The sequence below is a fragment of the Bufo gargarizans genome, chromosome 4 (assembly GCF_014858855.1).
Source record: "Bufo gargarizans isolate SCDJY-AF-19 chromosome 4, ASM1485885v1, whole genome shotgun sequence".
In the NCBI taxonomy this organism is placed as follows: domain Eukaryota; kingdom Metazoa; phylum Chordata; class Amphibia; order Anura; family Bufonidae; genus Bufo; species Bufo gargarizans.
Genome location: NC_058083.1, coordinates 225,841,900 through 225,868,148, shown reverse-complemented (window position 1 = coordinate 225,868,148; position 26,249 = coordinate 225,841,900). Strand labels below are relative to the sequence as shown.

At 44.5% G+C, this 26,249-nt stretch overlaps 1 protein-coding gene across 2 annotated transcripts in view; it reads left to right on the top strand.

Annotated features, from left to right (window-relative positions):
- Positions 1–907: 907 nt before the first annotated feature.
- Positions 908–26,249, top strand: part of LOC122934571 (glutathione S-transferase 3-like) — a 40,240-nt gene continuing 14,898 nt past the window's right edge. Inside the window, exons 1-3 of one of the 2 annotated variants that reach the window (XM_044290142.1) lie at positions 908–1,041; positions 18,732–18,829; positions 20,922–20,973. In XM_044290142.1, the coding sequence (XP_044146077.1) occupies positions 18,743–18,829; positions 20,922–20,973 (139 nt within the window). In that variant the 5' untranslated portion in view covers positions 908–1,041; positions 18,732–18,742. Of the gene's footprint in view, positions 1,042–1,125; positions 1,232–18,731; positions 18,830–20,921; positions 20,974–26,249 lie in introns of those variants that run through there. The other variant, XM_044290140.1, reaches the window with a different exon arrangement.

The window sequence follows — 26,249 nt, the reverse complement described above, 5'->3', positions numbered from 1 at the left end:
GCTTGCCACCAACACGGCCTCCTTCACGTGAATGGAGCTTGCCACCAACACGGCCTCGTTCACGTGAATGGAGCTTGCCACCAACACGGCCTCCTTCACATGAATGGAGCTTGCCACCAACACGGCCTCGTTCACATGAATGGAGCTTGCCACCAACACGGCCTCCTTCACATGAATGGAGCTTGCCACCAACACGGCCTCGTTCACATGAATGGAGCTTGCCACCAACACGGCCTCCTTCACATGAATGGAGCTTGCCACCAACACGGCCTCCTTCACATGAATGGAGCTTGCCACCAACACGGCCTCCTTCACATGAATGGAGCTTGCCACCAACACGGCTTCATTCACATGAATGGAGCTGCTTTTCAGTGGCAGAAATGTATGTAACAAATCTGCCGTGTGTGAATATGGTCGCAAAGCAAAGGGTGAAATCCGCACCCAAATCCATAACTAAATTGCCAGGCTATTAGCAAACCTCCCAATATGTGCGGGCGAGTAATACGCTGCGGCTCATGTTCCCATACTAGACCACGTCTCTGCCCAAAACAGAACTACACACCCCTCCACATAGTAATTATTTCCCCTTTATGCCACTACACAGTAGTTACGCCAGCATTGTGCCCCCTTCACACTAGTTATGTCCACATGTGCCCCCTCAGAATAGTTATGCCCAGATGTGCATTTTTTTTTTTTAACACATGCTGCATGTGAATGCCCCCTAAAAGAAAGGCGCAGGGCCGAAATCAGACGTGTGTGCATAGAAGCCTATGAGACTCGGGGAACATAGGCTTCAGGATACACACGTGGAAGAGGGAAGAAAGGGACGCCCGCTCAACCAATCAGATCAGCCCATAGAAGACTGGCGCTCATCACCCTCACAGCCGTCTGCGGCCGTTTATAAGGGCGCTGTACCGGTGGCGCATCACATTAGAGCGAAAGCGGCCGGTCAGTGAGGCGGAGACGTCACAGACCACAGCGCTACACTACTGCAGCCTCCAGTATTCACACTGCGCTGTACACGCCGTCATTACTAGGAATGTAAGTACCCAAAGCTATGCAAATCTATAGGCAGCCTACTTATCTGATTGGTGTACAGGACCACGCCCCACGTGCAGCCCCGCCCCTGTATGTTTATGTAACGCGCCCCGCAGCGCGGCTTTTCAGTCTCCAGCTGTGGTGGGCGACAGAGGCAGAGAGCACGTGGCTGTGTCCTAATCCTGTACGATAGGTACTGTCCATATAGTGATTGTGTCCTATACCTGTACGATAGGTACTGTCCATATAGTGTGCTGTGTATGTGTCTTATACCTGTGCTATAGGTACTGTCCATATAGTGATAGTGTGCTGTGTATGTGTCCTATACCTGTACTGTCCATATAGTGCATACGGTGTAGTGTACTGTGTCCTGCTTTACGGTAACTAGTCCCATGCTCATCTAGTGCAGAGATGTACGGTATATGTGATGAGTCGGTGTGGTGTACTAGTGTCAGATGTATAGGGGAAGTGCTCTATATATAGATATATACATTGCTCAGGCACAATAGCGGGGTATTTGTGAGTTGCTATATATGCAGTTTCCTTACATGTCAGGTACGGTATCCCAAAGATTGTGTGTCCTATCCTTCTGATGTCCTTGTGACTGGCCAGTGGTGACCACTATCTACTGTTGTAGAGATCAGAAAGAGGAGGTCCCATCCACTGGCATACATATTCTTCTGTGCGGTGGGGACCCAGTTCCAGTGGAGTGGCAGACTATGTAACAGTTGCCCAGGGTTAGATGGGGTATGAATGAAGCACATCCTTACCTAGATATCACTCCTAGATTGCTCATTTACATGTGATCGGGCATGTACGACTGAGAGTCATCCATAGTGATGTAATATGGCTCAGTTTACATGTTGGTGAAAATGGTGCAGATTCTCCTCCAAGTATGCCAGCATGTAGTACCGTAACTGTAAAGCAATTTACAGCTCCGCTTATCAACTCCGCTGTTTCTAGACTATTTTCCAGCCTAAGGGCTTGTTCAGAAGAACGTGTGCTGCCCATTGGTGTTTTGCGGATCCGCAATACACGGGCACCGTTCTGTGTGCATTCTGCATCACGGATGGGTCCGGAGATGCGGAACGGAACACAACGGAAGCACTACAGAGTGCTTCCTGGGGGTCAGTTTTGTGCCTCTGCACTGCTAAAAGATAGAACATGGTATATATTTTTGCGGAACGGAGGGATCGCAGACCCATTCAAGTGAATGGGTCCATGATCCCCATGTGGCTGGGCCACAGTCGGTGCCCGTGCATTGTGGACCGCAACACTGGCATGGGCTTCACACGGTCATGTGAACGAGCCCTAAGGATGTAAAACACTAGTAATGAGTGAGTAAACAACCTCGCATTTGTGACATCATATGGCTATTATGACATCACAATCCAACCAGTGCTCCTCATCCTCCTTGGCCATAAGTAAACACATGTCTATGCAGCGCTCTGGGCTGCAGAGGGGACGTGTGGTGGCGGTGGCAATGAGGATGGCTGTAGTCCCCACAGTGGCACCTGCACTCACTGGGGCACCACGCATGCAGTGAGTGGAGGCTGCACCCTTTCTTCTCTTGGGTCACACCCTGGATGTTTAGGGGCCCCTGTATGGTGGTGCCTGGGGTGCCCTTGATGTTGGGTAGATGGGTGCAAGGCAGGAGGGTAGACAGAGGGGTTGGAAAATGGATTGTGGAGTAAATGACCAGGACCACCTGGTTGTAATATATAAAGTCTCTGGGCCAGATTTATCATTAGCTCAGGTCAGAATAATGGAGTGAAAAAGTCCCAAACGCTAAAACTGCCTATGCACTCCAGTTTTCTGAAAGTGGGCGTGTTTTCTTATGTAAATGAATCTCTAGACAGATTTACTATTGGGACTATTTAAAAAGTCGCAATTTCACTCCAGTGAGGACCATGCTTATCTTATGAGACTTTTTAATAGAACGTGCGACTTTTTCGTAAAGATGTGCGACTTTTGTAAAGCTGCTTACTGACGGATAAACTGCTACCGTCAAACCACATTTATTACAGTCTTAAAGGGCCGATCATAAATCTGACTTGGCTAAAACTGACTTTAGCCATATGTGAAAGTGGAGTGAGCTGTCAGAGTCGTGATAAATCTGGCCCTCTAACTTTACTGAGAAAATGATGGGAGTTGTAGCACCTATAACTGCAATAGGCACACTTCTTGGTATTTTACAGAGTAAGCTCCTCCCAGTAGTTGTGTATGGGCAGTAACAATGATGGTAGTAGTCCTCCTTGAGTCTCTAAGTACACTTTGCAATCTCCGTGATCTGTGGTGCCAGTCCGTCCAAAAAATATAACCTGTCCTATTATTTTCACGGACCCATTCAAGTCAATGGGACTGCAAAAAAAACCACACAAGATTGTCATCCGCGTCCGTTTTATTCCTATCATTTGTATGGCAAACCTGTCTTAGACTTTTTTTTTAACATTCCTTTGTCTGGTGGTCCTCAAAAAATAAGGAAGACACACGGAAACAACAACGGAACCTCATTTTGCACAACGGATCACCACAACGGTTGTGTCCACTAACACTTTCTGCAATTCCCAGTCGGGGGTTTCAGAACTCAGATCTGGATGGCCAGTCCATCTCAAAGTGTGGAAGGCGCCAAAGCAATATACCCTTAACACAGCAGTAAAGGAGCACAGTTATCACTCCCAGAGGTGAAGGTTCCCTGGACCAGGCCTTTGCTTAGGGCTAATTTCCAGGAGTAGAGTTGAGCGAACTTGCCTTTTGGCAGGTTTGAATTTGGGTTCGGGGTTTAAGTGAATCATGTAATGGATTCTGTTCTCATGAAATCCATCACGTAATTCAATGCCGGCGTGCCAAACAGAATGCCTTTAGAGGCAGTCCGTTTTGCATGCCGTCATTATACAAGTGTATGGCCAGCAGAAACGAATCTTCGGGGCTGGCCATACACTTGTATTATGCGGCATGCCGGCATTGAATTACGTGATGGATTCTGTGAGTAATTCACTTAAACCCCGAACTCTATTCAGGAGCTGTCAGGTACACGTCTTTCCTCTAGGCCTGCTCAGCAAAGACTCATTGACCAGGGGGTGGGACCAGCCCATCACCCAGGCAACTAAAACTGCTAGTTTTAACAAACTGCTGCCCATAGATGATGATGATAATTAGGGATACATAGTGCGCAAGTATAACGAGAACACATTATCGAAAGAGTGATTAGACAACAAATCAACATTTAAATCTTTAACAGTAATCCACTGGGGTTGAGCAACTGCATTAGTGATCGCTCCTTGCTCATACTGTGGAGGGGATTGCTGCATGTAAATAAAGTGGTCTTCACTGACGAGCAGGTGATGGTTGGGAAGGACAATAGTTTGCTTAAGGGAGCAGTGTAAAGGGGCCTTCACAGAATCAGGGAAACCCTGGGTTGTTTGTGTATACACAAGCCTGTCCTAGGACATGACTTCCACTGCCAAGCCAGCCGCACCCGACTGATAGGCGTAACATCCATGAAACTGAATGCTCCTAGTGTCTGCCAGCCTAAATGATCCCCGTTCACAGTTCTCATCTGTCAGTTGTATCGGCCATTGCACACTGGAAAATAAGACTTGCTATACATGTCTTTAGTTAGACTCAGTCCATGGGTTTAGTTAAAAAAAACATGGGTAGATTTATCAAAACTGATATAAAGTAGAACTGGCTTAGATGCTCATAGCAACCAATCAGATGCCACCTTTCTTTTTTCAGACCACCTTTGGAGGACGAAAGGTAGTCTGATTGGTTGCTTTGGGCAACTAAGCCAGTTTTTCCCTTACATCCTCCATGACGGCATACTATGAGAGATGACCCGCCTCCAACCAGGTAGGGACAGGAAGATAAATTTGATCCTCCTCCTCAGTGTCTTCCTCTCCCTGCAGGTGGAGACGGATTATCCTCATGGCATTTGTGGTGAGGCCGCGTTCTGTTTGAGGCAGGCAGAGGTGGATAAGAAGAAGAAAAATGCCTTCCACATGAGGGAATCAGGCAGCACCTGTGCCCTAGTTGGGTATTTGAGGCGCTGATAACCATTAATATTCCTGCTCCTTACCTTCCGCTCTGCACATCGGGCGTGGAGGTCCATGTGCGGACTGTACACTTAAGGAGTCCCTCCGGTCATGTTCAAGCTCCGCATCGCAGCCCGATAATTTCGGCGCTTGCAATGACTTCTCCGGAAGTCAGGTGCGGTCCATGTGTGTACCAAGAGGTACTGCACTCTAAGGGTGTCTAAATGGAGACCTCCTAGAGGCCAACTATTGTAAGTTACTGAAAGTCTCTTGGGGAGAATGCTGTATAATTTTACTTATGCTAACCCCTGGCTTGGTTGCCCAAAGCAACCAATCAGATTCTACCTTTCGTCCTCCAAAGGTGGTATGAAAAAAGAAAGGTGGCATCTGATTGGTTGCTATGAGCATCTAAGCCAGTTCTACTTTATACCAGTTTTGATAAATCTACCCATATTTTCTTGTACCTCTGTCTCCTTCTCTTCCTGTATGCAGTGATAAGGATGGGGCTCAGAGAGCGAAGCCTAGTAAAAAAACTAAGAAATGTGTTATGTTCAGTAAAATTACCTGATTCATATACTAAAAAACTGCAGGAAATGTACTTCAAATATGCCAAAAGATTTGGTTCCGTCTATTAGAGAGGAATTAAGAGATGTACTCCGGAAAGAAATGCGGGCAGCCCTGTCTGAAAATCCTATACATCCCCTTGGTGCATCTACGTCAAAACATAGGGAACCAAAAATAAATTACTCTAGTTCATAGTCTTCAGTCAGATCAAGAGTCTGATTAAGAGGATCTTGTCTCCTTTGATTCGTCTGGGTCTGATTCAGAATTTAAAAGGTTTTTGTTCTCCTCTGAGGATACAAAGGAATTAAGGCTGTCAGGGCGACCATGGATCTCTTAGACGAAAAGGTCCAGAGATCCGTTCAAGATCAAATGTTTAGTGGTCTAGAACAAAAGACAGTTTTTTTTTTTTTCCAGTTCACAAAAATATGCAGGAACTAATTAAAAGAGAGTGGAGTCCTCTAGATAGGAAGTTATTTGTTCCAAAAAACGATAAAAAAGTCACCTTCCATTTAGTGATGAAGATGAGGCGTTGTTTTCTTCTTGTTCAAAGGTAGATGTTTCCTTATCAAAATTAGTCAAAGGGGCAAATGCCCTTCCTTTTGAGGACATGGGGTCTCTAAAAGATGCCATGGACAAGAAAGCCGATTCAAGTCTAAAGAAAACCTGGGAGGCCACAGCAGCTTTATTCAAACCAAATCTAGCTGCCACGTCCGTTTCTAGAACCCTAAAAAAAATAATATTAAATGATTATCACAGTTGGAATCGCTTCTGAAAGAAGAGGCCACTTATGACTCCCTAAAAGATTCCTTTCCCCTCTTAGTAAAAGCGGTGGACTTTCTGTCTGATTCCACTGCAGAATCAGTCAGAATAGCAGCAAGAACCTTGGGTCTAGCAGTAGTGGCCAGAAGGGCGCTTTGGTTGAAATCTTGGACGGGTGACATCAGTTCCAAGATAAAACTGTGTAGTTTGCCCTTTCACGGAAACTTGAGAAAATATTTTGGAGAAGGCTTAGGAGTATAAAAAATCATTTCCTAAAGATACAAATAAAAGAAAATTTCCCTTTCGGAGGGTCAAAAAAGGTAGTTCCTTCCAGGCCAAAAGATCCAATAGAATAGGACAGTGGTGCAGAGGAAGAAAGAAAAAAAAACGGAGGTTTCTTGTTTAATCCCAAAAATACAGAATCTTCCAAACAATGACGCCAGGCTTCAGGTATGAGGGAGATTAAATTTTTCTCTCCAACAGTGTGTTATAATAAACAAAAGAGCCTGTGCCCTGCACGATTTAGCACAGGACAAGGGAGCGCATCGGAGCATGAGATGCTCCGATGCTAGCCTCAGGGGGCTGCTTGGGTGAAAATAAGGGTATGTTCGGGTTCAGCTCTGAGCCTGGACAACCCCTTTAAAGAGCCCAAACAAATTAATAAAATACGACAAGTTCAAAATGGACACCATAAAATCCACCATAAATCTATTAAAGGAAGGAGATTTCTTGGCATCAATAGATCTAAAAGATGCGTATTACCATATTCTGGTATGTGAAAAGGCTCAAGCAGTCCTGAAAAACAATCTGTTCATAACCTGTCAGACACTATATCAGACAGGCTGGGTAATAAACTGGAAAATAATCAAACCCCTGTCCATCCCAGAGTTTAATATTTTTAGGAGTCCGTCTAGACTCAATCCTTCAGAAGACTTTTCTTTTAACCCCAAAAGTGATAGGGATAAGCAAAAAAGTCAGTATGCACAATCTGAGAGGCTATGAAGCATCCCAGCAGTAAAATGGGCCCAGTTCCACACTCAGACACTCCAACAATGGATATTCGAGAGTTGGGACAGAAATCGGGACACATTAGAGGAGACATTCCAGATTCCCTTAAACCTGAATCAGTCCTTACAGTGGTGGAAAGATCCAGACCATCTGATGAGGGGAGTTTCTTAAAATCCCCAACATCTGCAAGTTATTACCACAGACGCGAGCCTTTGGGGGTGGGGAACGCATTGCTCTCATCTATCTTTCCAAGAACATTGGTCTGAGGATCAGAGATCTCTCTTCAAATCAGAGAGAATTGTCTGCAGTCTGGGAAGCTATAAAGGCATGGTCTTATTACATAGAAGGAAAGGATATTCAAGTAAGGACGGACAACACGACGGTAGTTGCCTACAGAAACCATAAGGGGGTACAAGTGTAGGTCTGAGTCTAGTGACAGAAAAAATATTTTCATGGGCAGATGTTCACTTAAGATCCCTATCGGCAGTACACCTAATAGTCACTAAATACAAAGGTGGACTTCTTAAGCAGAAATTCATGGAACCTAAAAAAGGAAGTGTTTTTTTAGATTACAGAATTTATGGGGTACTCACCTAGTGGATCTGTTTTGCCTCAGCAGAAAACGCTAAAAAAATCCTTCTCCCTAAACCCCTTTGATGGGAATATAGGAGTAGACTCACTGTCACAAAAATGGGACTTTCAGCTGGCGTATGCCTCCCCCCCCCCTTTCAGTTAATTTCCAGGGTGCTAAAAAAGATCCTCATAGACAAGGCCCATGTGATTTTAATAGCCCCCCTGTGGCCGAAAAAGCGATGGTTCCCTCTGCTGAAGCTCTTGTCAATCCAGAGCCCGTGGGTTCTTCCCTAGAGTCAAGATCTATTGTCACAGGGGCCAGTCCATCATCCCAAAGTGAAAAGACTACATCTGGCAGCTTGGAACCTTAGAGGGTAACCTTAAAGTCCAAGGGTTTATCGATCGCCATAATTGACACTATGGCAGCCAGCAGGAAGGAAGTTACTTCTAAGATTTACTCTACAATCTGGAAAAGATCCTGTGGTTGGTGTAGTCAGTCGGGGAACTCTTCTCAGAGATTTTCCATCCAGGCAATTTGGGGATTTTTGCAAACAGGATTTGAGAAAGGGTTGTGTCCAAATACCCTACAGGGTACATGTATCAGCATTGAGTTCAGTGTTTGATGAAAAAATTGCGGACCATATCCGATTTTTGAAAGGGGCCGATAGATTAAGACCCTTCTTAAGACCTTTTGTTCCTCCCTGGGATCTTTAATTTAGTTCTGTCAGGTCTGACGAATTCCCCTTTTGGAGGGCGCACTAAAATATTTCCCTAAAAGCCCTATTTTAGTAGCAATTACCTACAGCACATAGAGTAAGGACTCGTGCACACAACCGTATGCCCTCCGAGACATATGGTCCGTGAGCGGGTCATATGTCCCGGAGCGGCATACATCGGGCCGCCTGCGGGACTTCTGTCCTGCACTAATATGATATTATAAGTGCGGGATATGAATGCGGCACAATAGTCCCGCGGGCAGCCCCAATGCACACAGTATCATAGTAACCTATGATGCTGTGCGCACAATGTATGCCATTCCGGAACATATGGCCCGCTCACGGATAGTATGTCTCGGAGGGCATATGGTCGTGTGCATGAGCCCTACGTGAGATCTATGCGTTTTTGAGGGACCAGCGCGTTCCCTATTCTGGAGGTCAAACCTCTTCAATCTTGAGGCATCTAAGATTTCTGACACAGGCAAGTAAATCAGGTCCCCACTATCAGTCACTAAGGCACCTGTGGGATAACAGAAAAGTCGCATATAGTGAAGCACTGCAGGTCAACAGGAAATTCCTTGTGTGTGTGTATATACTCACAAGCGCAGCTTGATATATATAGGCACATAGTATAGCTCCACGGCTCTCCTTTTATCCACGTCTCTTCACCACCACTAAAACAAGGATTCCTCTAAACAGATTTGAAAAAGACGGCCTTGACTGCTTTGTTTTACCATATGTTTGAGTATAATAAATGCTTTTTATATAACCACTTGCTAGCGGTGCTTCACTATTAGGCTGGGTTCAGACCTGAGCGTTTTACAGCGCTGTAAAACGCTCAACAAGGAGAAACCAATGATTCCCTATGGGAATGGTTCTCACCTGGGCGTTTTACAGCGCGTACGATCGTGCTGTAAAACGCCCGACGCCCCAAGAAGTACATGAGCTTCTTTGTCGCGCGTTCCCGTACATAGATTTTCGGGAACGCACGACAATGGACGTTCGCTTGTCTCTGTATGCGCGATTGCAAACGCCGGTACAATTGCGCATACAGAGCGCTCCTTTTAGAACGCTCAGGTCTGAACCCAGCGTTAGAGGAATCCTTGTTTTAGTGGTGGTGAATAGTGTTGAGCGAACTTGTGTTTTAAGTTCGGCGTCTAAAGTTTGGGTTATCGAAGTATCCCGTTATGGATTCTACTACCACAGACCATAACGGAATTTAGAATCCATAACGGGATACTTCGATAATCTGAACTCGAACTTTAGACGCCGAACTTAAAACACAAGTTCGCTCAACACTAGTGGTGAAGAGACGTGGATAAAGGAGAGCCGTGGAGCTATACTATGTGCCTAGATGTCAAGCTGCACTTGTGAGTATATACACAAGGAATTTCCTGGTGACCTGCAGTGCTTCACTATATGCGACTTTTCTGTTATCCCACAGGTGACTAGTGTACTGATAGTGGGGACCTGATTTACTTGCCTGTGTCAGAAATCTTGGATGCCTCAAGATTGAAGAGGTTTGACCTCCTGAATAGGGAACGCGCGGGTCCCTCAAAAACACATGGTCTGAACTGTGATCTTTACCCACTTCACAATTTTTGTCATACGGATTGGGACTTTTTTTTTTCTATAATTTGTGAGATCCAGGCTCTAAAAATAGTGGAACCATTTTGCGTGGTCTTTCCAGACAGGATTGTTTTTAGATTGGACAATTCTTTCCTTCCAAGAGTTGTATCTAATTTTGACAGACAGGAGGAGATTATTGTTCCCTCTTTCTCTTTGAATCCAAAATTGGATTGAGAGGAGAAATTTCACAAATTGGACGTACGTAGAGCTATCTTGTACTACTTAGAGACCACAAAGTCCTTTAGGAAAACGGAATACTTGGGGCTTAGGGCTAATCAGGTAGGAAGGTATTGCAGGCCATAGTCCCTCCCTAAACAAATTAATCTGTTACATCTCGTAGTATGCCGTCATGGAGGATGAAAGGGAAGAACCATATTACTTACCGGTAACTTCCTTTTCATGAATCTTCCATGACGGCATATACTGTATATTTATAGAATAATAAAATGTATAGATATAAGTATAGGATAGCATATAGGTGGAGGTATGTGTTGGTGTGAAGGAAAAAAAAAAAAATGGAAAGACTCTTCAGGCTGTCGGTTCAGAAAGACACTGAGAAGGAGCCAGAGGGTCAAATTTATCTTCCTGTCCCTAGCTGGTTGGGGGCGGGTCATCTCCTGGTATGCCGTCATGGTGGATTCATGAAAAGGAAATTACCGGTAAGTAATATGGTTTTCCTTTACACCAGTTTTGATAAATCTTCCTCATTGGGTCCTACCTAGTTCAAATATACCACTTAAGCCCCCACGGTAATCTAATATTCCTTCTTTATGATGCCAAGTATTGGGCCCCATTCGGCCCCCAGCCATCCTCACTGATAATTAAATAACTCACGCAAAAAATGTTATTCTCTGACCTGCTAGAAAGGTACATGATGTAATCTTCTTACCAGTGGCTATATTTGTAAGTTATACCTCCCTTATGCTTCTCATCTGTGTCTTGTGACCAGCAATCAGACTCTCCAACTGACACAGCATCTTATGTGTGGACAGGAAGTCACTTTCTCTATGTATTCCTATGGGAGACTCAATCTCATAGGAATGAATAGAGAAGTAACTGGCTTCCTGTCCTGAGTCAGTTGGAGAGTCAGAGTGCTGGTCACATGACACAGCTGAGAATCAGAGGGGAGGGGATAACTCAGATACAGTCACTGGTAAAAAGATTACCTTCACTACAGTTTACATCATGCACATTTCTAAGGCTACTTTCACACTACCGTTTCTGGGTCCGCCTGTGAGATCAGTTTCAAGGCTCTCACAAGCGGCCCAAAACTGATCAGTTTAGCCCCAATGCATTCTGAATGGATAAGGATCCGTTCAGAATGCATCAGTTTGGCTCTGCTCCGCCTCCATTCAGCTCTGGAGGCGGACACCAAAACGCTGCTTGCAGCATTTTGGTGTCCGCCTGACGATGCAGAGCCAAACTGATCCGTCCTGACTTACAATGTAAGTCAATGGGGACGGATCCATTTTCATTGACTCAATATAGTGCAATTGTAAATGGATCCGTCCCCCATTGACTTTCAATGTAAGTCAGGACAGATCCATTTGACTTACACTTAGACTTAGATTTTTTTTTTTACAGAGTAATGCAGACGGATCCGTTCTGAACGGATACCAGCGTTTGCATTATAGGTGCGGATACCAGACGGATCCGCACCTAAATGCATGTGTGAAAGTAATTTAACCACCTCAGCCCCCCTAGCTTAAACCCCCTTAATGACCAGGCCACTTTTTACAATTCTGCACTACACTACTTTCACAGTTTATTGCTCGGTCATACAACTTACCACCCAAATGAATTTTACCTCCTTTTCTGCTCACTAATAGAGTTTTCATTTGGTGGTATTTCATTGCTGCTGACATTTTTACTTTTTTTTTTTATATTATTCAAAATTGACCTAAATTTTTGCAAGAAAATGACATTTTTCACTTTCTGTTGTAAAATGTTTCAAATAAAACTACATTTCTATATACATTTTTCTCTAAATTTATTGTTCTACATGTCTTTCATAAAAAAAAATGCAATAAGTGTATATTTATTGGTTTGGTTAAAAGTTATAGCGTTTACAAACTATGGTGCAAAAAAATTAATTTACGCACTTTGGGCCAGATTTTTCATGACTCTGACAGCTCACTCCACTTTCACATATGGCTAAAGTCAGATTTATGAACGGCCCTTAAAGACTAATAAATGTGGTTTGACGGTAGCAGTTTATCCGTCAGTAAGCAGCTTTACAAAAGTCGCACATCGTTACGAAAAAGGCTCTGAAAAAGCTTTTATGCAGACGGATCTTCGGATCCGTGTGTATGAAAGTAACCTACGGATCACGGACATGGATCCGTCAAAAAAAATAGGACAGGTCATGTTTTATTGACGGACAGGTCATGTTTTATTGACGGACAGGTCATGTTTTATTGACGGACAGGTCATGTTTTATTGACGGACAGGATACACGGATAACTGATGCGGCTGCAAAACGGTGCATTTTCCGATTTTTCCACGGACCCATTGAAAGTCAATGGGTCCGCGAAAAAAAGGAAAACGGCACAACGGCCACGGATGCACACAACGGTCGTGTGCATGGGGCCTAACTTGGTTAGTCCAAAGATTCTACAAATCTTAATTTCCTCCAACAGGGCCTAGAGTTAGGTCTTAGGCCATCTACTCTAACCCTAAGTTCACACCTGAGCGTTTTACAGCGCGTTCCTACACGCTGTAAAACGCTCAACAAGGAGAAACCAATGCTTCCCTATGGGAATGGTTCTCACCTGGGCGTTTTACAGCGCGTACGATCGCGCTGTAAAACGCCCGACACTCAAACAAGTTCTTGAGCTTTTTTGGGGCGTTTTGTCGCGCGTTCCCGTACATAGATATTCGGGAACGCGCAACAATGTGTGTTCGCCTGTCTCTGTATGCGCGATTGTAAACGCCGGTACAATCGCGCATACAGAACGCTCAGGTGTGAACCCAGGGTAAAAGTTCAAGTGTCAGCTCTTAGCTGCTGCTTTGATGCGGCCTTAGCAAGTCACAGGTGGATCAGAAGATTCATGAAAGCTGCAGCAAGCCTGAGGCCCACACTAAAATAACAAGTTCCTTACTGGAGCCTTAATACTGTTTTAAATGGCCTAACCATGAGTCCGTTCGAACCTCTGGAAGACTGTCCGCTCAAATTTCTATAATTTAAATTAAAACAGCATTTCTGATTGCAATCACGTCGTGCACAATTTACCATTGTTATACCGCTCAGGGATTTTCTTGTCCAACTAACCTAAAAGCACACTCAACCAGAGCTTTGTCCTCTTCGCAGGCTGAAAGAGCAGGTGCCTCATTGGAAGACATTTGCAGGGCGGCAACCTGGTCAAGTTTTATAAAACATTACCGCTTACATTTTTCAAATACTGCTGATCTGACCTTCACTCTGATGGGGGGGGAGAGGAGAAGAAGCATTTTAACCTTTCTCTGCTCCTGCCCCTTCAGAGGTCAAGGATCAATCTCCTGGTGATTTCATGGAAACCGAATTTCCGGTAAGTCCGCAAAAAATGGAAGCCGCCGTGTGCCTTCCGCACCGGAATGGGCGGCCCATTGTAGAAATGCCTATTCTTCGCAAAACGGACGCTCACTGGTCCATATTTTCATGAATGGTGGGGGTCTCAGTGGTACAACCCCCACCAATATAATCTAAATTTAATCCCTATTGTGGATTGGTCAAAGGGCATTTTCGGCAGGAATTTCAACTATTTATGGAGGTCACTCGCCCTGAGAGCTCTGTCAGCCCAGAAGATTTCAAGCAAGAAGAATGTCCCCCACCCACCCTCCCTTTATTTATTTTTTAGTCGTGGTCTTGATGAATGTGGCAGGGGTAAGTCACTCAGCTTTGCTGAACTTGTGCGATCACCATTGTGTACCATTGGAATTGGGGGGAAAAATGACCTCTTCCTCCTGCTGTCAGTGGGGAGCATGTATGAGGAAATGCACAAAAAGTGCTATTTCACAGGCTAATAAAACAGTATTTAGGGGTTTCAAAATCGTAAAATTTATCAATGAGCTGCATGTAAAAGCCTCACATTAGTCAGGTGGCGTCCCATATGATGCGTGTGATACGTGGGTGTGTCCTTTCAGCTGCATGCTGATAACTAGACCTGTAGATAACTGACATAGTGGATGGTGACTTGCAGTTTTTCTAGCGTATATGTCCCAGAATGACTAGTTTTCTTTTTGTACTGTCCAAATGGAGGAATAGTAATTTAGTTTTTTACTGAACCCTACATCTGCAATGGCAAGCAGAATTAGCTTTTATAAGTTATATTGGCTTCGGGTTATTATCATAGGTGTGCGCAGCCTATTGCATTAGGGTGTGCACCCTTAAGCACAAACCCACACACCGCGTGTGTGTATATGTATATATATATATGTATGTATGTATGTATGTATGTATGTATGTATGTATGTGTGTGTGTTATTTATACAAAAGAAAACAAAGTGGCAGCACTGTCCCTGATGTAGACAGAAGGGTGCAACTGGCCCAATATGGATATAAGCCAATCCAAATAGATAAAAAAAAAAATTAAAATGGGCAGCACTCCAGAAGGTAAAAATGCAAAAAAATACTTTATTTACCCAGAAAGGACATGCGTCGTTTCAGCTCTATACAGGAGCCAAAACGTCGCATGTCCTTTCTGGGTAAATAAAGTATTTTTTTTGCATTTTTACCTTCTGGAGTGTTGCCCATTTTTTTTATAAATATATTAGCCCCCATTATCAGCCCTTATGCCTCATTAGCCTCCATTATGCCCGCAGCAGCTTCTTCTTTCTTCTTTCTTCTTCTTTTCTTCTTCTTTCTTCTTCTTTTCTTCTTTCTTCTTCTTTCTTCTTCTCTTCTTCTTTCGTCTTCTTTCTTCTTCTTTCTTCTTCTATTTCTTTCTTACTTTTCTTTCCCCCCGTGATCCCTGTCTTCTTCTTTCTTCTTCTTTCTTCTCTTCTTCTTCTTCTTCTTCTTCTTCTTTCTCTTCTTCTTTCTTCTTCTTTTCTTCTTCTTCTTTCTTCTTCTTCTTCTTCTTCTTTCTTCTTCTTCTTCTTCTTCTTCTCTTCTTCTTCTTTCTTCTTCTTCTTTCTTCTTCTTCTTCTTCTTCTTCTTCTTCTTTCTTCTTCTTCTTTCTTCTTCTTCTTCTTCTTCTTCTTTCTTCTTCTTCTTTCTTCTTCTTCTTTCTTCTTCTTCTTTCTTCTTCTTCTTTCTTCTTCTTTCCTTCTTCTTCTTCTTCTTCTTCTTTCTTCTTCTTCTTTCTTCTTCTTCTTCTTCTTCTTCTTCTTCTCTCTTCTTTTCTTCTTTTTCTTCTTCTTTCTTCTTTTTCTTCTTCTTTCTTCTTTTTCTTCTTCTTTCTTCTTTCTTCTTTTCTTCTTTCTTCTTTCTTCTTCTTCTTTCTTCTTCTTCTTCTTCTTCTTCTTTCTTCTTCTTCTTGTTCTTCTTTCTTCTTCTTTCTTCTATTCCCCGCTCGCCACCAGTGATCCTCTCCTCCGGTCTTTCTTCTTTCCCCCTCGCCACCCGTGATCCTCTTCCTCCTTCTTTCTTCTTTCCCCCTCGCCACCCGTGATCCTCTTCCTCCTTCTTTCTTCTTTCTTCTTCCCCCCTCGCCACCCGTGATCCTCTTCCTCCTGCTGTTGGCTGTGGTCTGAACTGGCGCTCACAGCGTGATGTCACAAAACGCCTCACGCTGTGCACAGCCGTCAGCTGAGGACCAGGACGTGGTAAGTACATAGCGTTCACAGCTTCCTGGTCCTCCGGTACTAATGGGCGCTTTCAAAATGGTAGTGCATTATTAGTATATGCCGGTCAGCAGGCTTGATTAGGGTTTGCCCAGGCACACCCTGTGCGCACGCCTATGGTTATTATCCTATTTTGGGGTATATTCACATTTATTGCAGAAATCCACGTGATAGCTGCCAAAACAACGCCTTGTTGTGAAACATGTGAATTTACCCCTACCCGCACGCCCATGTAGCCCCCTTTTTACGTCAATCATATTTATTATAGTTTTTTTTAATATAATTATAATATAGATTTATATAGAATTATAATATAGATTTATTATAGAAACAGGAATTCTCTGTTTCTTAGAATAGATATTTTTTTAAATAATTTGATACTCCGATTCCTTAATTTTTTTTATTATTGGTGATTCTAAGGGGGTATTAAACCTAAATGTTATCTTATCCACCTCTGCAATTGATTGCACTCTACTGTACCCTCCCAAACACATTAGTGTATTCTCGGCCGAACCTGCCATTCTCAGCAACATAATGGGGGTCATTTACTGAGACCAGATTTTTACGCTGATCTTAGATTCCATCAGATGCATCTCATCATAAATCAGGCGAATCTATGGTGGTCAATGCACCTGGCGGAAAAACTAGGCCAGGAGTAAATGTTAGTAAATTTGCTGGGGCCAGAGTTCCGATCCAGCCACGGCCACAAAACGCCCCCTTTAAGCCCAACTGCTGAACACTGTGTAAAACTGGCCATGAGACTAGGTATTGTCGCACCGCCATTCAAAAAAGGGACTTGCAACAATTTTTATGACTAAAATAGTCGCAAGTCCCTTAAAAAAAGACCCCTAATGTGTATGGGGAGCTCTTGACCCTCCTTCGACAGATGGTGGGGGAGAAGGATCAGGCAAAAGGAATTATCTTCCCTGATCCATTATTCCCCCATTGAATATACATACATGTTTGGCCACACTGAAGGTGAATGCCTACGGGAGACTAGGGAGGGAGTCAGGAGACATAGCTGTTGGCTCATCATTCGGATGACAGATATTACATGTGTGCGGCTGGTGTATGGAGTGATGTTAGACTGGGAGAAGTTGGTCCATTCACACGTCCGCAATTTTGTTTCCACATTTTGCAGAACGGAATTGCGGACCCATTCAGACACGGATTTGCGGACCCGCACTTCCAGGGCCTCAATTCCGTTCCCGAAAAAAATAGAACATGTCCTATAGGCATATTCTATAGTGCCGGCAATGTGTGGTCCGCAAAATGCGGGTACGCATATTGCCGCTGTCCGTGTTTTGTGGCTCTGTGGATCTTCAAAACGCATTGCGGACGTGTGAATGGAATCTTAAATATGATGAATGTCAAGAAGAATAGAAATGTCTGACCCAGTAGTGATCACTTATTTCACACGCCCCCAGTGCTGAGAAGTCCCCGACATATTTTCCATGCAGACGTGCAGATGCAGTTTAGAAGTATTTTCTAAGTTAAAGGAGATTGTCCAGACTTACTCTTGATTTGACATTGGGCATGGAGGGACACAACTGCACCCTGGGTGGTTGGGTTGTTAAAGCAACCAATGGAGACAGCTTCCACACCTGTCTGGTGTGTAGTCGTCTGTCGGATAAGGAGGGAGACGGTTAGTAAGATTTGGTTCTGCTGAGGCAGGATTTTGTTCTGCACTGTAATATTTGGTTCTGCCTGGTCTGTATTTTGTTCTGCACTGTAATATTTGGTTCTGCTGAGGCAGGAATTTGTTCTGCACTGTAATATTTGGTTCTGCCTGGTCTGTATTTTGTTCTGCACTGTAATATTTGGTTCTGCCGAGGCAGGAATTTGTTCTGCACTGTAATATTTGGTTCTGCTGGAGCAGTATACTCTGCACTGTAATATTTGGTTCTGCTGAGGCAGTATTTTGTTCTGCACTGTAATATTTGGTTCTACTGGAGCAGTATACTCTGCACTGTAATATTTGGTTCTGCTGAGGCAGTATTTTGTTCTGCACTGTAATATTTGGTTCTACTGGAGCAGTATACTCTGCACTGTAATATTTGGTTCTGCTGAGGCAGTATTTTGTTCTGCACTGTAATATTTGGTTCTGCTGAGGCAGTATTTTGTTCTGCACTGTAATATTTGGTTCTGGAGCAGTATACTCTGCACTGTAATATTTGGTTCTGGAGCAGTATTTTGTTCTGCACTGTAATATTTGGTTCTGGAGCAGTATACTCTGCACTGTAATATTTGGTTCTGCTGAGGCAGTATTTTGTTCTGCACTGTAATATTTGGTTCTGCTGGAGCAGTATACTCTGCACTGTAATATTTGGTTCTGCTGAGGCAGTATTTTGTTCTGCACTGTAATATTTGGTTCTGCTGGAGCAGTATACTCTGCACTGTAATATTTGGTTCTGCTGAGGCCGTATTTTGTTCTGCACTACTATGGTATTGCTGGCCCGTCTACTTGTGTTGTCGTCCCTTCTGTCAGTTTTTAGACGCCCCTACAACATGGGGCCACTTTAAGTTCCCAGTCCTCCCCTGAGGGCTCCATTAAGATAATGGTAGTGTTTTGCAGCAGTGCTCTGACCATTTATCCGCCACATCATCTCATCCTTGCCTCTAATTGTTCCTTTTCTTATCATTTTAGAACAAGTAATCATGTCCGGGAAACCAGTACTTCATTACTTCTGTGGACGCGGTAGAGCGGAGGCCATCAGGTTCATGTTAGCGGTAGCCAATGTGGAGGTCAGTAACCCAAGTGATCTCTGCTACTCTGTATTCCTTAATAGTATTACCTGTATGGTCTGTGCAAGTATACTTCAGAAAGGCTTTTATTGTCTCCCGAGAGGTTTTCACAACCTTGCTATAGGCGGGTTTCACACAAGTGCAATACAGGAGAAATTCTAAGGATCCGAACTAACCGCATGATGGCTCCTTATGATGCTGTCAGTTCAGACCGGAACTCGTGGTCGTAACTCGCACACATGCACTGTGAATGTTACATATGGTTCTACTTGGGAGTCTGCACGATCATCCCACTGGTAGTTTTAATGGGAGCCACATTTGTTTGTGAACCAACTCTTCCAGAAGCAGCTGAATGAAGAAATTACGGAGCAGAAGGCTTCAGTGGAACGAAAACTGCAGCATCGGTGAACATTGGGAACTCTGTAAGCAGACAGATGGAATCTTTAAAAATGTCCCCCACGTATAGAAAATGAGTAAAAAACAATAAAAATTATATGCTATGCGTGAACAAAGCCTTAAAGGGTTTTTCTGGTTATAATGATTTTTAGGAAGGTGCCTGTAGCCTGCCTGCTAAAAGAAGATTCAAACTGACCTGCTCCATGCTGCTCCGGTCCTCCGCGCTGTCTACACCGCTTACATCAGGTGGTTCATGGACATGGTCACATGCCGCGCTCCAGCCAATGCCTGACTGCTGCTTGAGGCCACTGAAGCCAGCCATTGGCTGGAGTGGTGCATGTGATCATGTCCATGTACTGCCACATGTAAACAGTGCTGGAACAAGAAAATGGAGACTGCAGAGGACCGGAGCGGCGTGGAGCAGGTAAGTATGCATCTATGTTTCAACAGGCAGGCTGCGGGCCATCTATGACTAGATGTGTATGTTACAAAACATTTTTTCCTGTCCTTGTTTTTGCATTTTCTGTAGGTTAGCCACAGTCTTGTGGACAAGATCCTTGGGGTACAGCTACATGGTCGGGTTTCCTGACGCAGGTTTGGAAGCCAAAAACCAGGAGTGAATTCAAACAAGAGAAGTCATATCTGTCCTTTATCCGTTTTCTCCTTTTATGATCCACTGCTGACTTTGGCTTTCAGAACTGCACCAGGAAAACTGACCGTGTGGCTGTACCCTTAGGGCCCTTTCACACACGAATCTGACCCCTGGCATTTTTTTTTATAATATCACTACTTCTCCTTCCTGCTGGAAGGACCTACCTATTGAAAAGGGTGAATGCCGCGGCGAAGACCTGCGGACACCGCGTGCTGTCCGTTCTGCAGAACATGTCCTATTCTTGTCTGGAATAGGTTTTACACTAGGTCCACAAAAAATGGATACAACACAGAAGGCACACTGACATCATCCGTATTTTTTGCAGATTTGTGTTTTGCAAACCTGAAAAATACATAGGGTGAATGCACATGATTTTTTTCACCACTAATAAGGCTTCGTTCACACCAGCGTTCAGCCTTTCCGTTCTCCTGCTCCGTTATAGGAGCAGGAGAACGGAAAGGACGGATTAAGCACATAACTGAGGCGAGCGGAGCCTACGGACCCCGTAGACTATAATGGGGTCCGTTAGGTTTACGCTCAGAAGATGATTTTGGAGTGGAGACAAAAGTCCTGCATGCACTTGTGAACGCAGCCTGAAATGTGGGACGCACAAGTGACTGAAAATCCACTGTTTCCACAGCAAAAAATGTACAAAAAAACTGCAACAAAACCGCATGTATTACAGGCTGTTTTTGACACAGAAAAAGCTGCAGATTTCACCCTCTCCATTGGAAAGGATTTCAAATCTGCAATACCGCAGCTTTTACGCAGCGTTTTCTTTATGCAGCATGTGGATGAGAATTCTGGTTCTGTACCGCGCTGTGGATTTGCCGCACGAAAATACTCTGTGGCAAATCTGCAGCTAATCGCTCGCGGGTGACCCTGGCCTTACATTTCCCATAGACCTTCAGCTAACAGCAACAACTTTATTGTAAAAAAACGCAAAGGTGCAGAAAAACACAGCTAAAAACTATATGTGAAAGCAGCCTAAAGAAGCAGGTCCAGAGACACTAATCATTATACATTCTGTCTTTGTCTTGTCAGTTTGAAGAGACATTTTATAGAACAAAGGAGGAATTTGACAAACTGCTTAAATGTAAGCATTTCATTTATATTTTTTTAATATAGTTGTTGTAACATGTTTTTTGTGTTTTTGTGTTGTGTGCATAGTTACCACACTGACGTGTACATACATGTAAATTTTTAAGGACCAGCAGGCTAGTTATGTGGAAAGTTCTGCAATACACAGAACTATGACTACTGCACTTGTAATATGTCAGATCGCCCTATGTTAAACAGCCAGGTAGGGATGCCTACACATGCCGCTTTTTTTTTTTTTTTTTTTTTGCAATACATTTTTCTGAAAGTCATTTCCACTGACTTAGGCCTCTTTCACACTACCGGTTGTTTTTTTTTTTTTTTTTCTTCGTTATGTGGTCCGTTTTTCACATTCCGTATATGGAACCATTCATTTCAATGGTTCCGCAAAAAAAAAAAAAACGTAATGTACTCCGTATGCATTCCGTTTCCTTTTTTCCGTTCCGTTAAAAGATAGAACATGTCCTATTATTGCCTGCAAATCGCGTTCCGTGGCTCCATTCAAGTCAATGGGTCCACAAAAAAAAAACTGAACCATATCCTTTCTGTTTTTGTGGAACCATCTATTTGAAAATGTTATGCCCAGCCCAATTTTTTCTATGCAATTACTGTATACTGCATATGCCATACGGATAACGCAAGGGAAACAGAAAAACGGAATAACAGATCTGTGAAAAACAGACCGCAAAATACTGAAATAGCCATACGGTAGTGTGAAAGAGGCCTTAAATGGCGCTTGTAGAAATCCATGTGATTCCCTCCACAGCATTCAAATGAATGGAGCAGATTTTCAGTCACAAAATCAGCCACTTGAGGCACCCTATGGCTACCTGAACACGGGTGCGGGTGAATGCACATAAGATCCGCACAAATTTCTGTGCAGATTTCTGCAGCATATTCACACCAAAATCTGCAATTTTGCGGATTAGATGTGGTTTTGCCGCAGATCTCACCCTTCCATTGGAAAGAGTGAAATCCGCAGCCAAAACCGCAAACATAATTGACATGTTGCAATTTGGAAATCCACACAGCAGGTCAATTTCCACACATAAAAAACCGCAAAGTGTACATTAGATTAGTGGGTATAGAAGATGTGCGATAGGCTGCACAGATCCCTTGTTGCTGTCATGGGTAAAAGGCGATTTGTAAAGGAGAATTTGCCGAGAACCATGTGCCATTGATGGAAGAGGTGAACGTCCGCTACGAGATGCACGAGGGGGACCAACGTGCTACAGTAGAGCAGCTGACCTCCAAAATGAATCAGGGGCTACCAGACTTGTCTAAAACAGTTCAGTGAACCCTACTGTGTATGGGGCTCCAAAGCAGGGGGATGGTCACTGCACCTCTGATAACAAAGTTGGCAGAAAAGGATTCAATTTTTGTGGCAGTAGCAGAATTGGACGTCTGCTGAAGGGTTGCCTTCTCCGAGTCATGTTTTCCGCTTCATGGAATGGATGTACATTGGCGTGTCAGGCGAGAAACATCAGAGAACAAACACAAGCTGGTGGTGGCAGCAATCGTGGCATTCTCTGGGCCCACTCATCCATGTGGAAGGCACTCTAAAGCTATTTGGTTATGAGGCTATGCTTGCAGAGGGGATCACGTACACCCTTACATGTTGATTGTCTTCCAACAAGACAATGTGACATGAAGCATCTGACATTGGTTAGAAGAACATGACCAAGACTACAAAGTACCACCCTAGACCCCTAATTCCCCAGACTCGAACCCCAGTTGAGCATCTGTGAACCACCTTGATCACCGTGTTCACTCTATGGATCCTTCCCCATGCACCTTCCAGCAGCTGTGGGATGCACTGCAGTCGGCATGGCTCCAGATACCTATGACAACCTACCAGGACCTTTAGGCCTCTGTCACACAAGCGAGTTTTCCGCGCAGGTGCGATGCATGATGTGATCGCATTGAATCCTGACCCATTCATTTCAATGTGTCTGTGTACATAAGCATTTTTAATTTTATTTTTTTAACGCATCAGTTCTGCGAAAAATGCAGCATGTTCTATATTCAGCGTTTTTTTTTTTTTTTTTTTTTTTTTTTTTTTTCACCCAGCCCTGGCCCCATAGAAGTGAATAGAGCTTCAAAAAACGCATTGCATCCCGAAGCAAGTGCGGATACAGTGTGTTTTTCACTGATGGTTGCTAAGAGTTGTTTGTAAACCTTCCGTTTTTGATCACGTGAGTGAAAAACGCATCAAAACGCATTGCACCCGCGCAGAAAAAACAACTGAACTCCATCGCAGCCAAAACGGATTGAACTTGCCTGCAAAATGGTGCGAGTTTACCTGAACGCATCTGGACCTAATCCGTCACGCTCATCCTTGCTGCACACCCCGTTACTCTAGCTGGTGGTCATGTGACTGTGCATGTCCTATAGAAATGAATAGGATGCACTAAGATCCGTTTTCACTAATACATATACTATACAATCATCTAAAAACCCCAGTGTGTCTATGCCAGATACAGTTGTAGACACTCATACAAGTCCTTGGCAGACACGTTACACAAAAGTGCTGGGTGCCAAAGCAACTATATAATACACGCCTGGAAAACTTGTGCTCAGTACAACTAATCAGCTGGTCACATTTGTAATATTGACATTAAAATGAATAATGCATCAGCAGAAGGTGGCAGTCACCGCTTGCCTAGGGCCCATGCAGTCCTACATGTGATAACCATACAGGCAATATGAGGATATGAATAGCCCAGGGAAAAACACACATATCCTGAACCTGGCAAAACACAGCTGAACAGTCTGGCCAAACGCACATGTACCATTAAAGGGGTTGTCTCATCATGGACAATGGGGGTATATCACCAAGGATAAGCCCGCATCGCTGGGACCCGCACCTATATCGAGAACGGAGCCCCGCAAGTGAAGGAGGATGCACTGCGCATGCGCAGCTGCCCACCATTCATTTTTCTATAGGGCCGGCTGGCGGATACAACTGTAGCAAAATCTCAGCTCTGAGAAGACCTGTTTTCCAGTTCTAGATATAACCTAGCATGTTCTGACTGCAAGCGGAGATAAATATGGCAAGTTAGACTGAGTTCACACCTCAGTTATTTGGTCAGTTATTTCCATCAGTTAGGCTACATTCACAGGAACGTATTTCGTTTCTGTGTCCGTTCCATTTTTATCTGCAGCTTGGGCTTTAAAAAATAAATAAAAAATTTGCTGCAATTTGCGGACCGCAAAGCACTTACGGTCGTGTGAATGTAGCCTTAGGCCTCATGCACACGACAGTATTTTTTCACTGTCCGCAAAACGGGGTTCCGTTGGTCCGTGATCCGTGACCGTTTTTTCGTCCGTGGGTCTTCCTTGATTTTTGGAGGATCCACGGACATGAAAAAAAAGCCATTTTGGTGTCCGCCTGGCCGTGCGGAGTCAAACGGATCCGTCCTGAATTACAATGCAAGTCAATGGGGACGGATCCGTTTGACGTTGACACAATATGGTGCAATTGTAAACTGATCCGTCCCCATTGACTTTCAATGTAAAGTCTGGAGTCCCTTTATACCATCTGATCGGAGTTTTCTCCAATCCGATGGTATATTTTAACTTGAAGCGTCCCCATCACTCTATGTTAGAATATACTGTCAGATATGAGTTACATCGTGAAAACTCATATCCGACAGTATATTCTAACACAGAGGCGTTCCCATGGTGATGGGGACGCTTCTAGTTAGAATATACTACAAACTGTGTACATGACTGCCCCCTGCTGCCATCCGAGAGTTTCGCAGGCGGGTGGGTGAACACCTCAACGACATCTCAAAGAGTAAGGACACGCCTATAGCCAATCACATCCGTACCCATCACAACGGCACTGCCCATGTGACTTTCATGGGCATTGACCGGGTCCTCCCGCCACGTCGCGGAGGCGATTGGGACCGGCTAATTCTTCAGCGTGAACTCCGCTGGATTTTTTACCTGAAATCCATGACACCACTGGGGCTCAATGAACAGCTTAATTTTAGCTGCTTTCTGTGAACAATTTATGACATCATATCGGTCTTATTGTGCAGCCCCTCTGTTTTCATTGATTTTTTGACTCTTTTCTCAATATGATGTAATTTTATTCATCTAGTCACAATTACTCCTTGTCCTGTGGGCCTCCTGATCTCTCTGGCATAGCATATGGGCCTCCCTGCTTTGTTTTTCCTCCCAATCAAGCTCTGAGGCTGAGAGCATCTCTCTCTCCCCTTTGTCTTTGAGACCGCTGACACGCAGGTCTCACACTAGGAAGCCAGACCCGCCCCCAGTTGTTTTACCTTTCCCCTCCTCCTCTTCTGCGTGTGCTCGCGGCGCCTACGGCTGGCGTCTGCGTTCCACGTGCGTTCCACCGGACTCCGCCTCTCCTTCTGGGGTGCGTCCGACGTGGCGGCATGTGGAGCGCACACGCCCCCCTCGACGCTGCGCTCCAGCGCACGCAGACTTGCGGTCACATGTTCCAGCCCTCCCGGTCCCCATGTGACATCCGGAGGGGGCGTGCCTGTGAAAGGGCGCGTTCTGGCTCCCCATTTAAACGGCACTTCTCAAGTCTAACAGTGCTGACAGCCCCTTATTGCATACCCTCGATTTGGGCCCCACAGTGACCGCATTCTGCCGTTCTGGCATATGTGTCTGGACAGCCCACTGGCCATCCAGCATCTGCGGTCCCACCTGTAGGATTTTTTTGATGGTCCAGTCCCACTGGCCTGGCCATTGTACCCGGAGTATAAACAGGCCCCACTGGACCTTTTCTGCAGTTCTAAACAGGTATTTTTTTCTGTTTCACTGCTATAAGCTCCCACTGCTGTGGCTGGTCCCTGCCACAGGCCTAGCTAACAGCATCTTTTCGCCTCTCAGGCACAAAGTGCCTGCTAGCCCCTTTTTTTCACGTCCCCTGATGAGTTATTTAAACTGAAACGTGACACGTCGGGACATTGCTAGGGCTTATTAGGGACACCGGCCCTACCAGGGTTAGGTATCCGGACGGGGTCGCTCCTTGCGGAGCAAGCACTCCGTATAGGTAGGTAGGGTCTAATAGCCCCTCCCCCTTCACTAGGGACACATTAGGGAATAAGCTTCCCGACCCTGCCTACCGTCCAATACCTTCGGTATTATCCTCACTGCACGCAGTTCTTTAACCAGCACCAGCACCCGCCGTGAACCGGACTCCGTACCTGTGACCGCATTACCCAGGTTCCACCTACAGAGATCGGCCCACTCATCAACCATCCGGGTGAGAACGTTCCATTTCTTGACATTGGT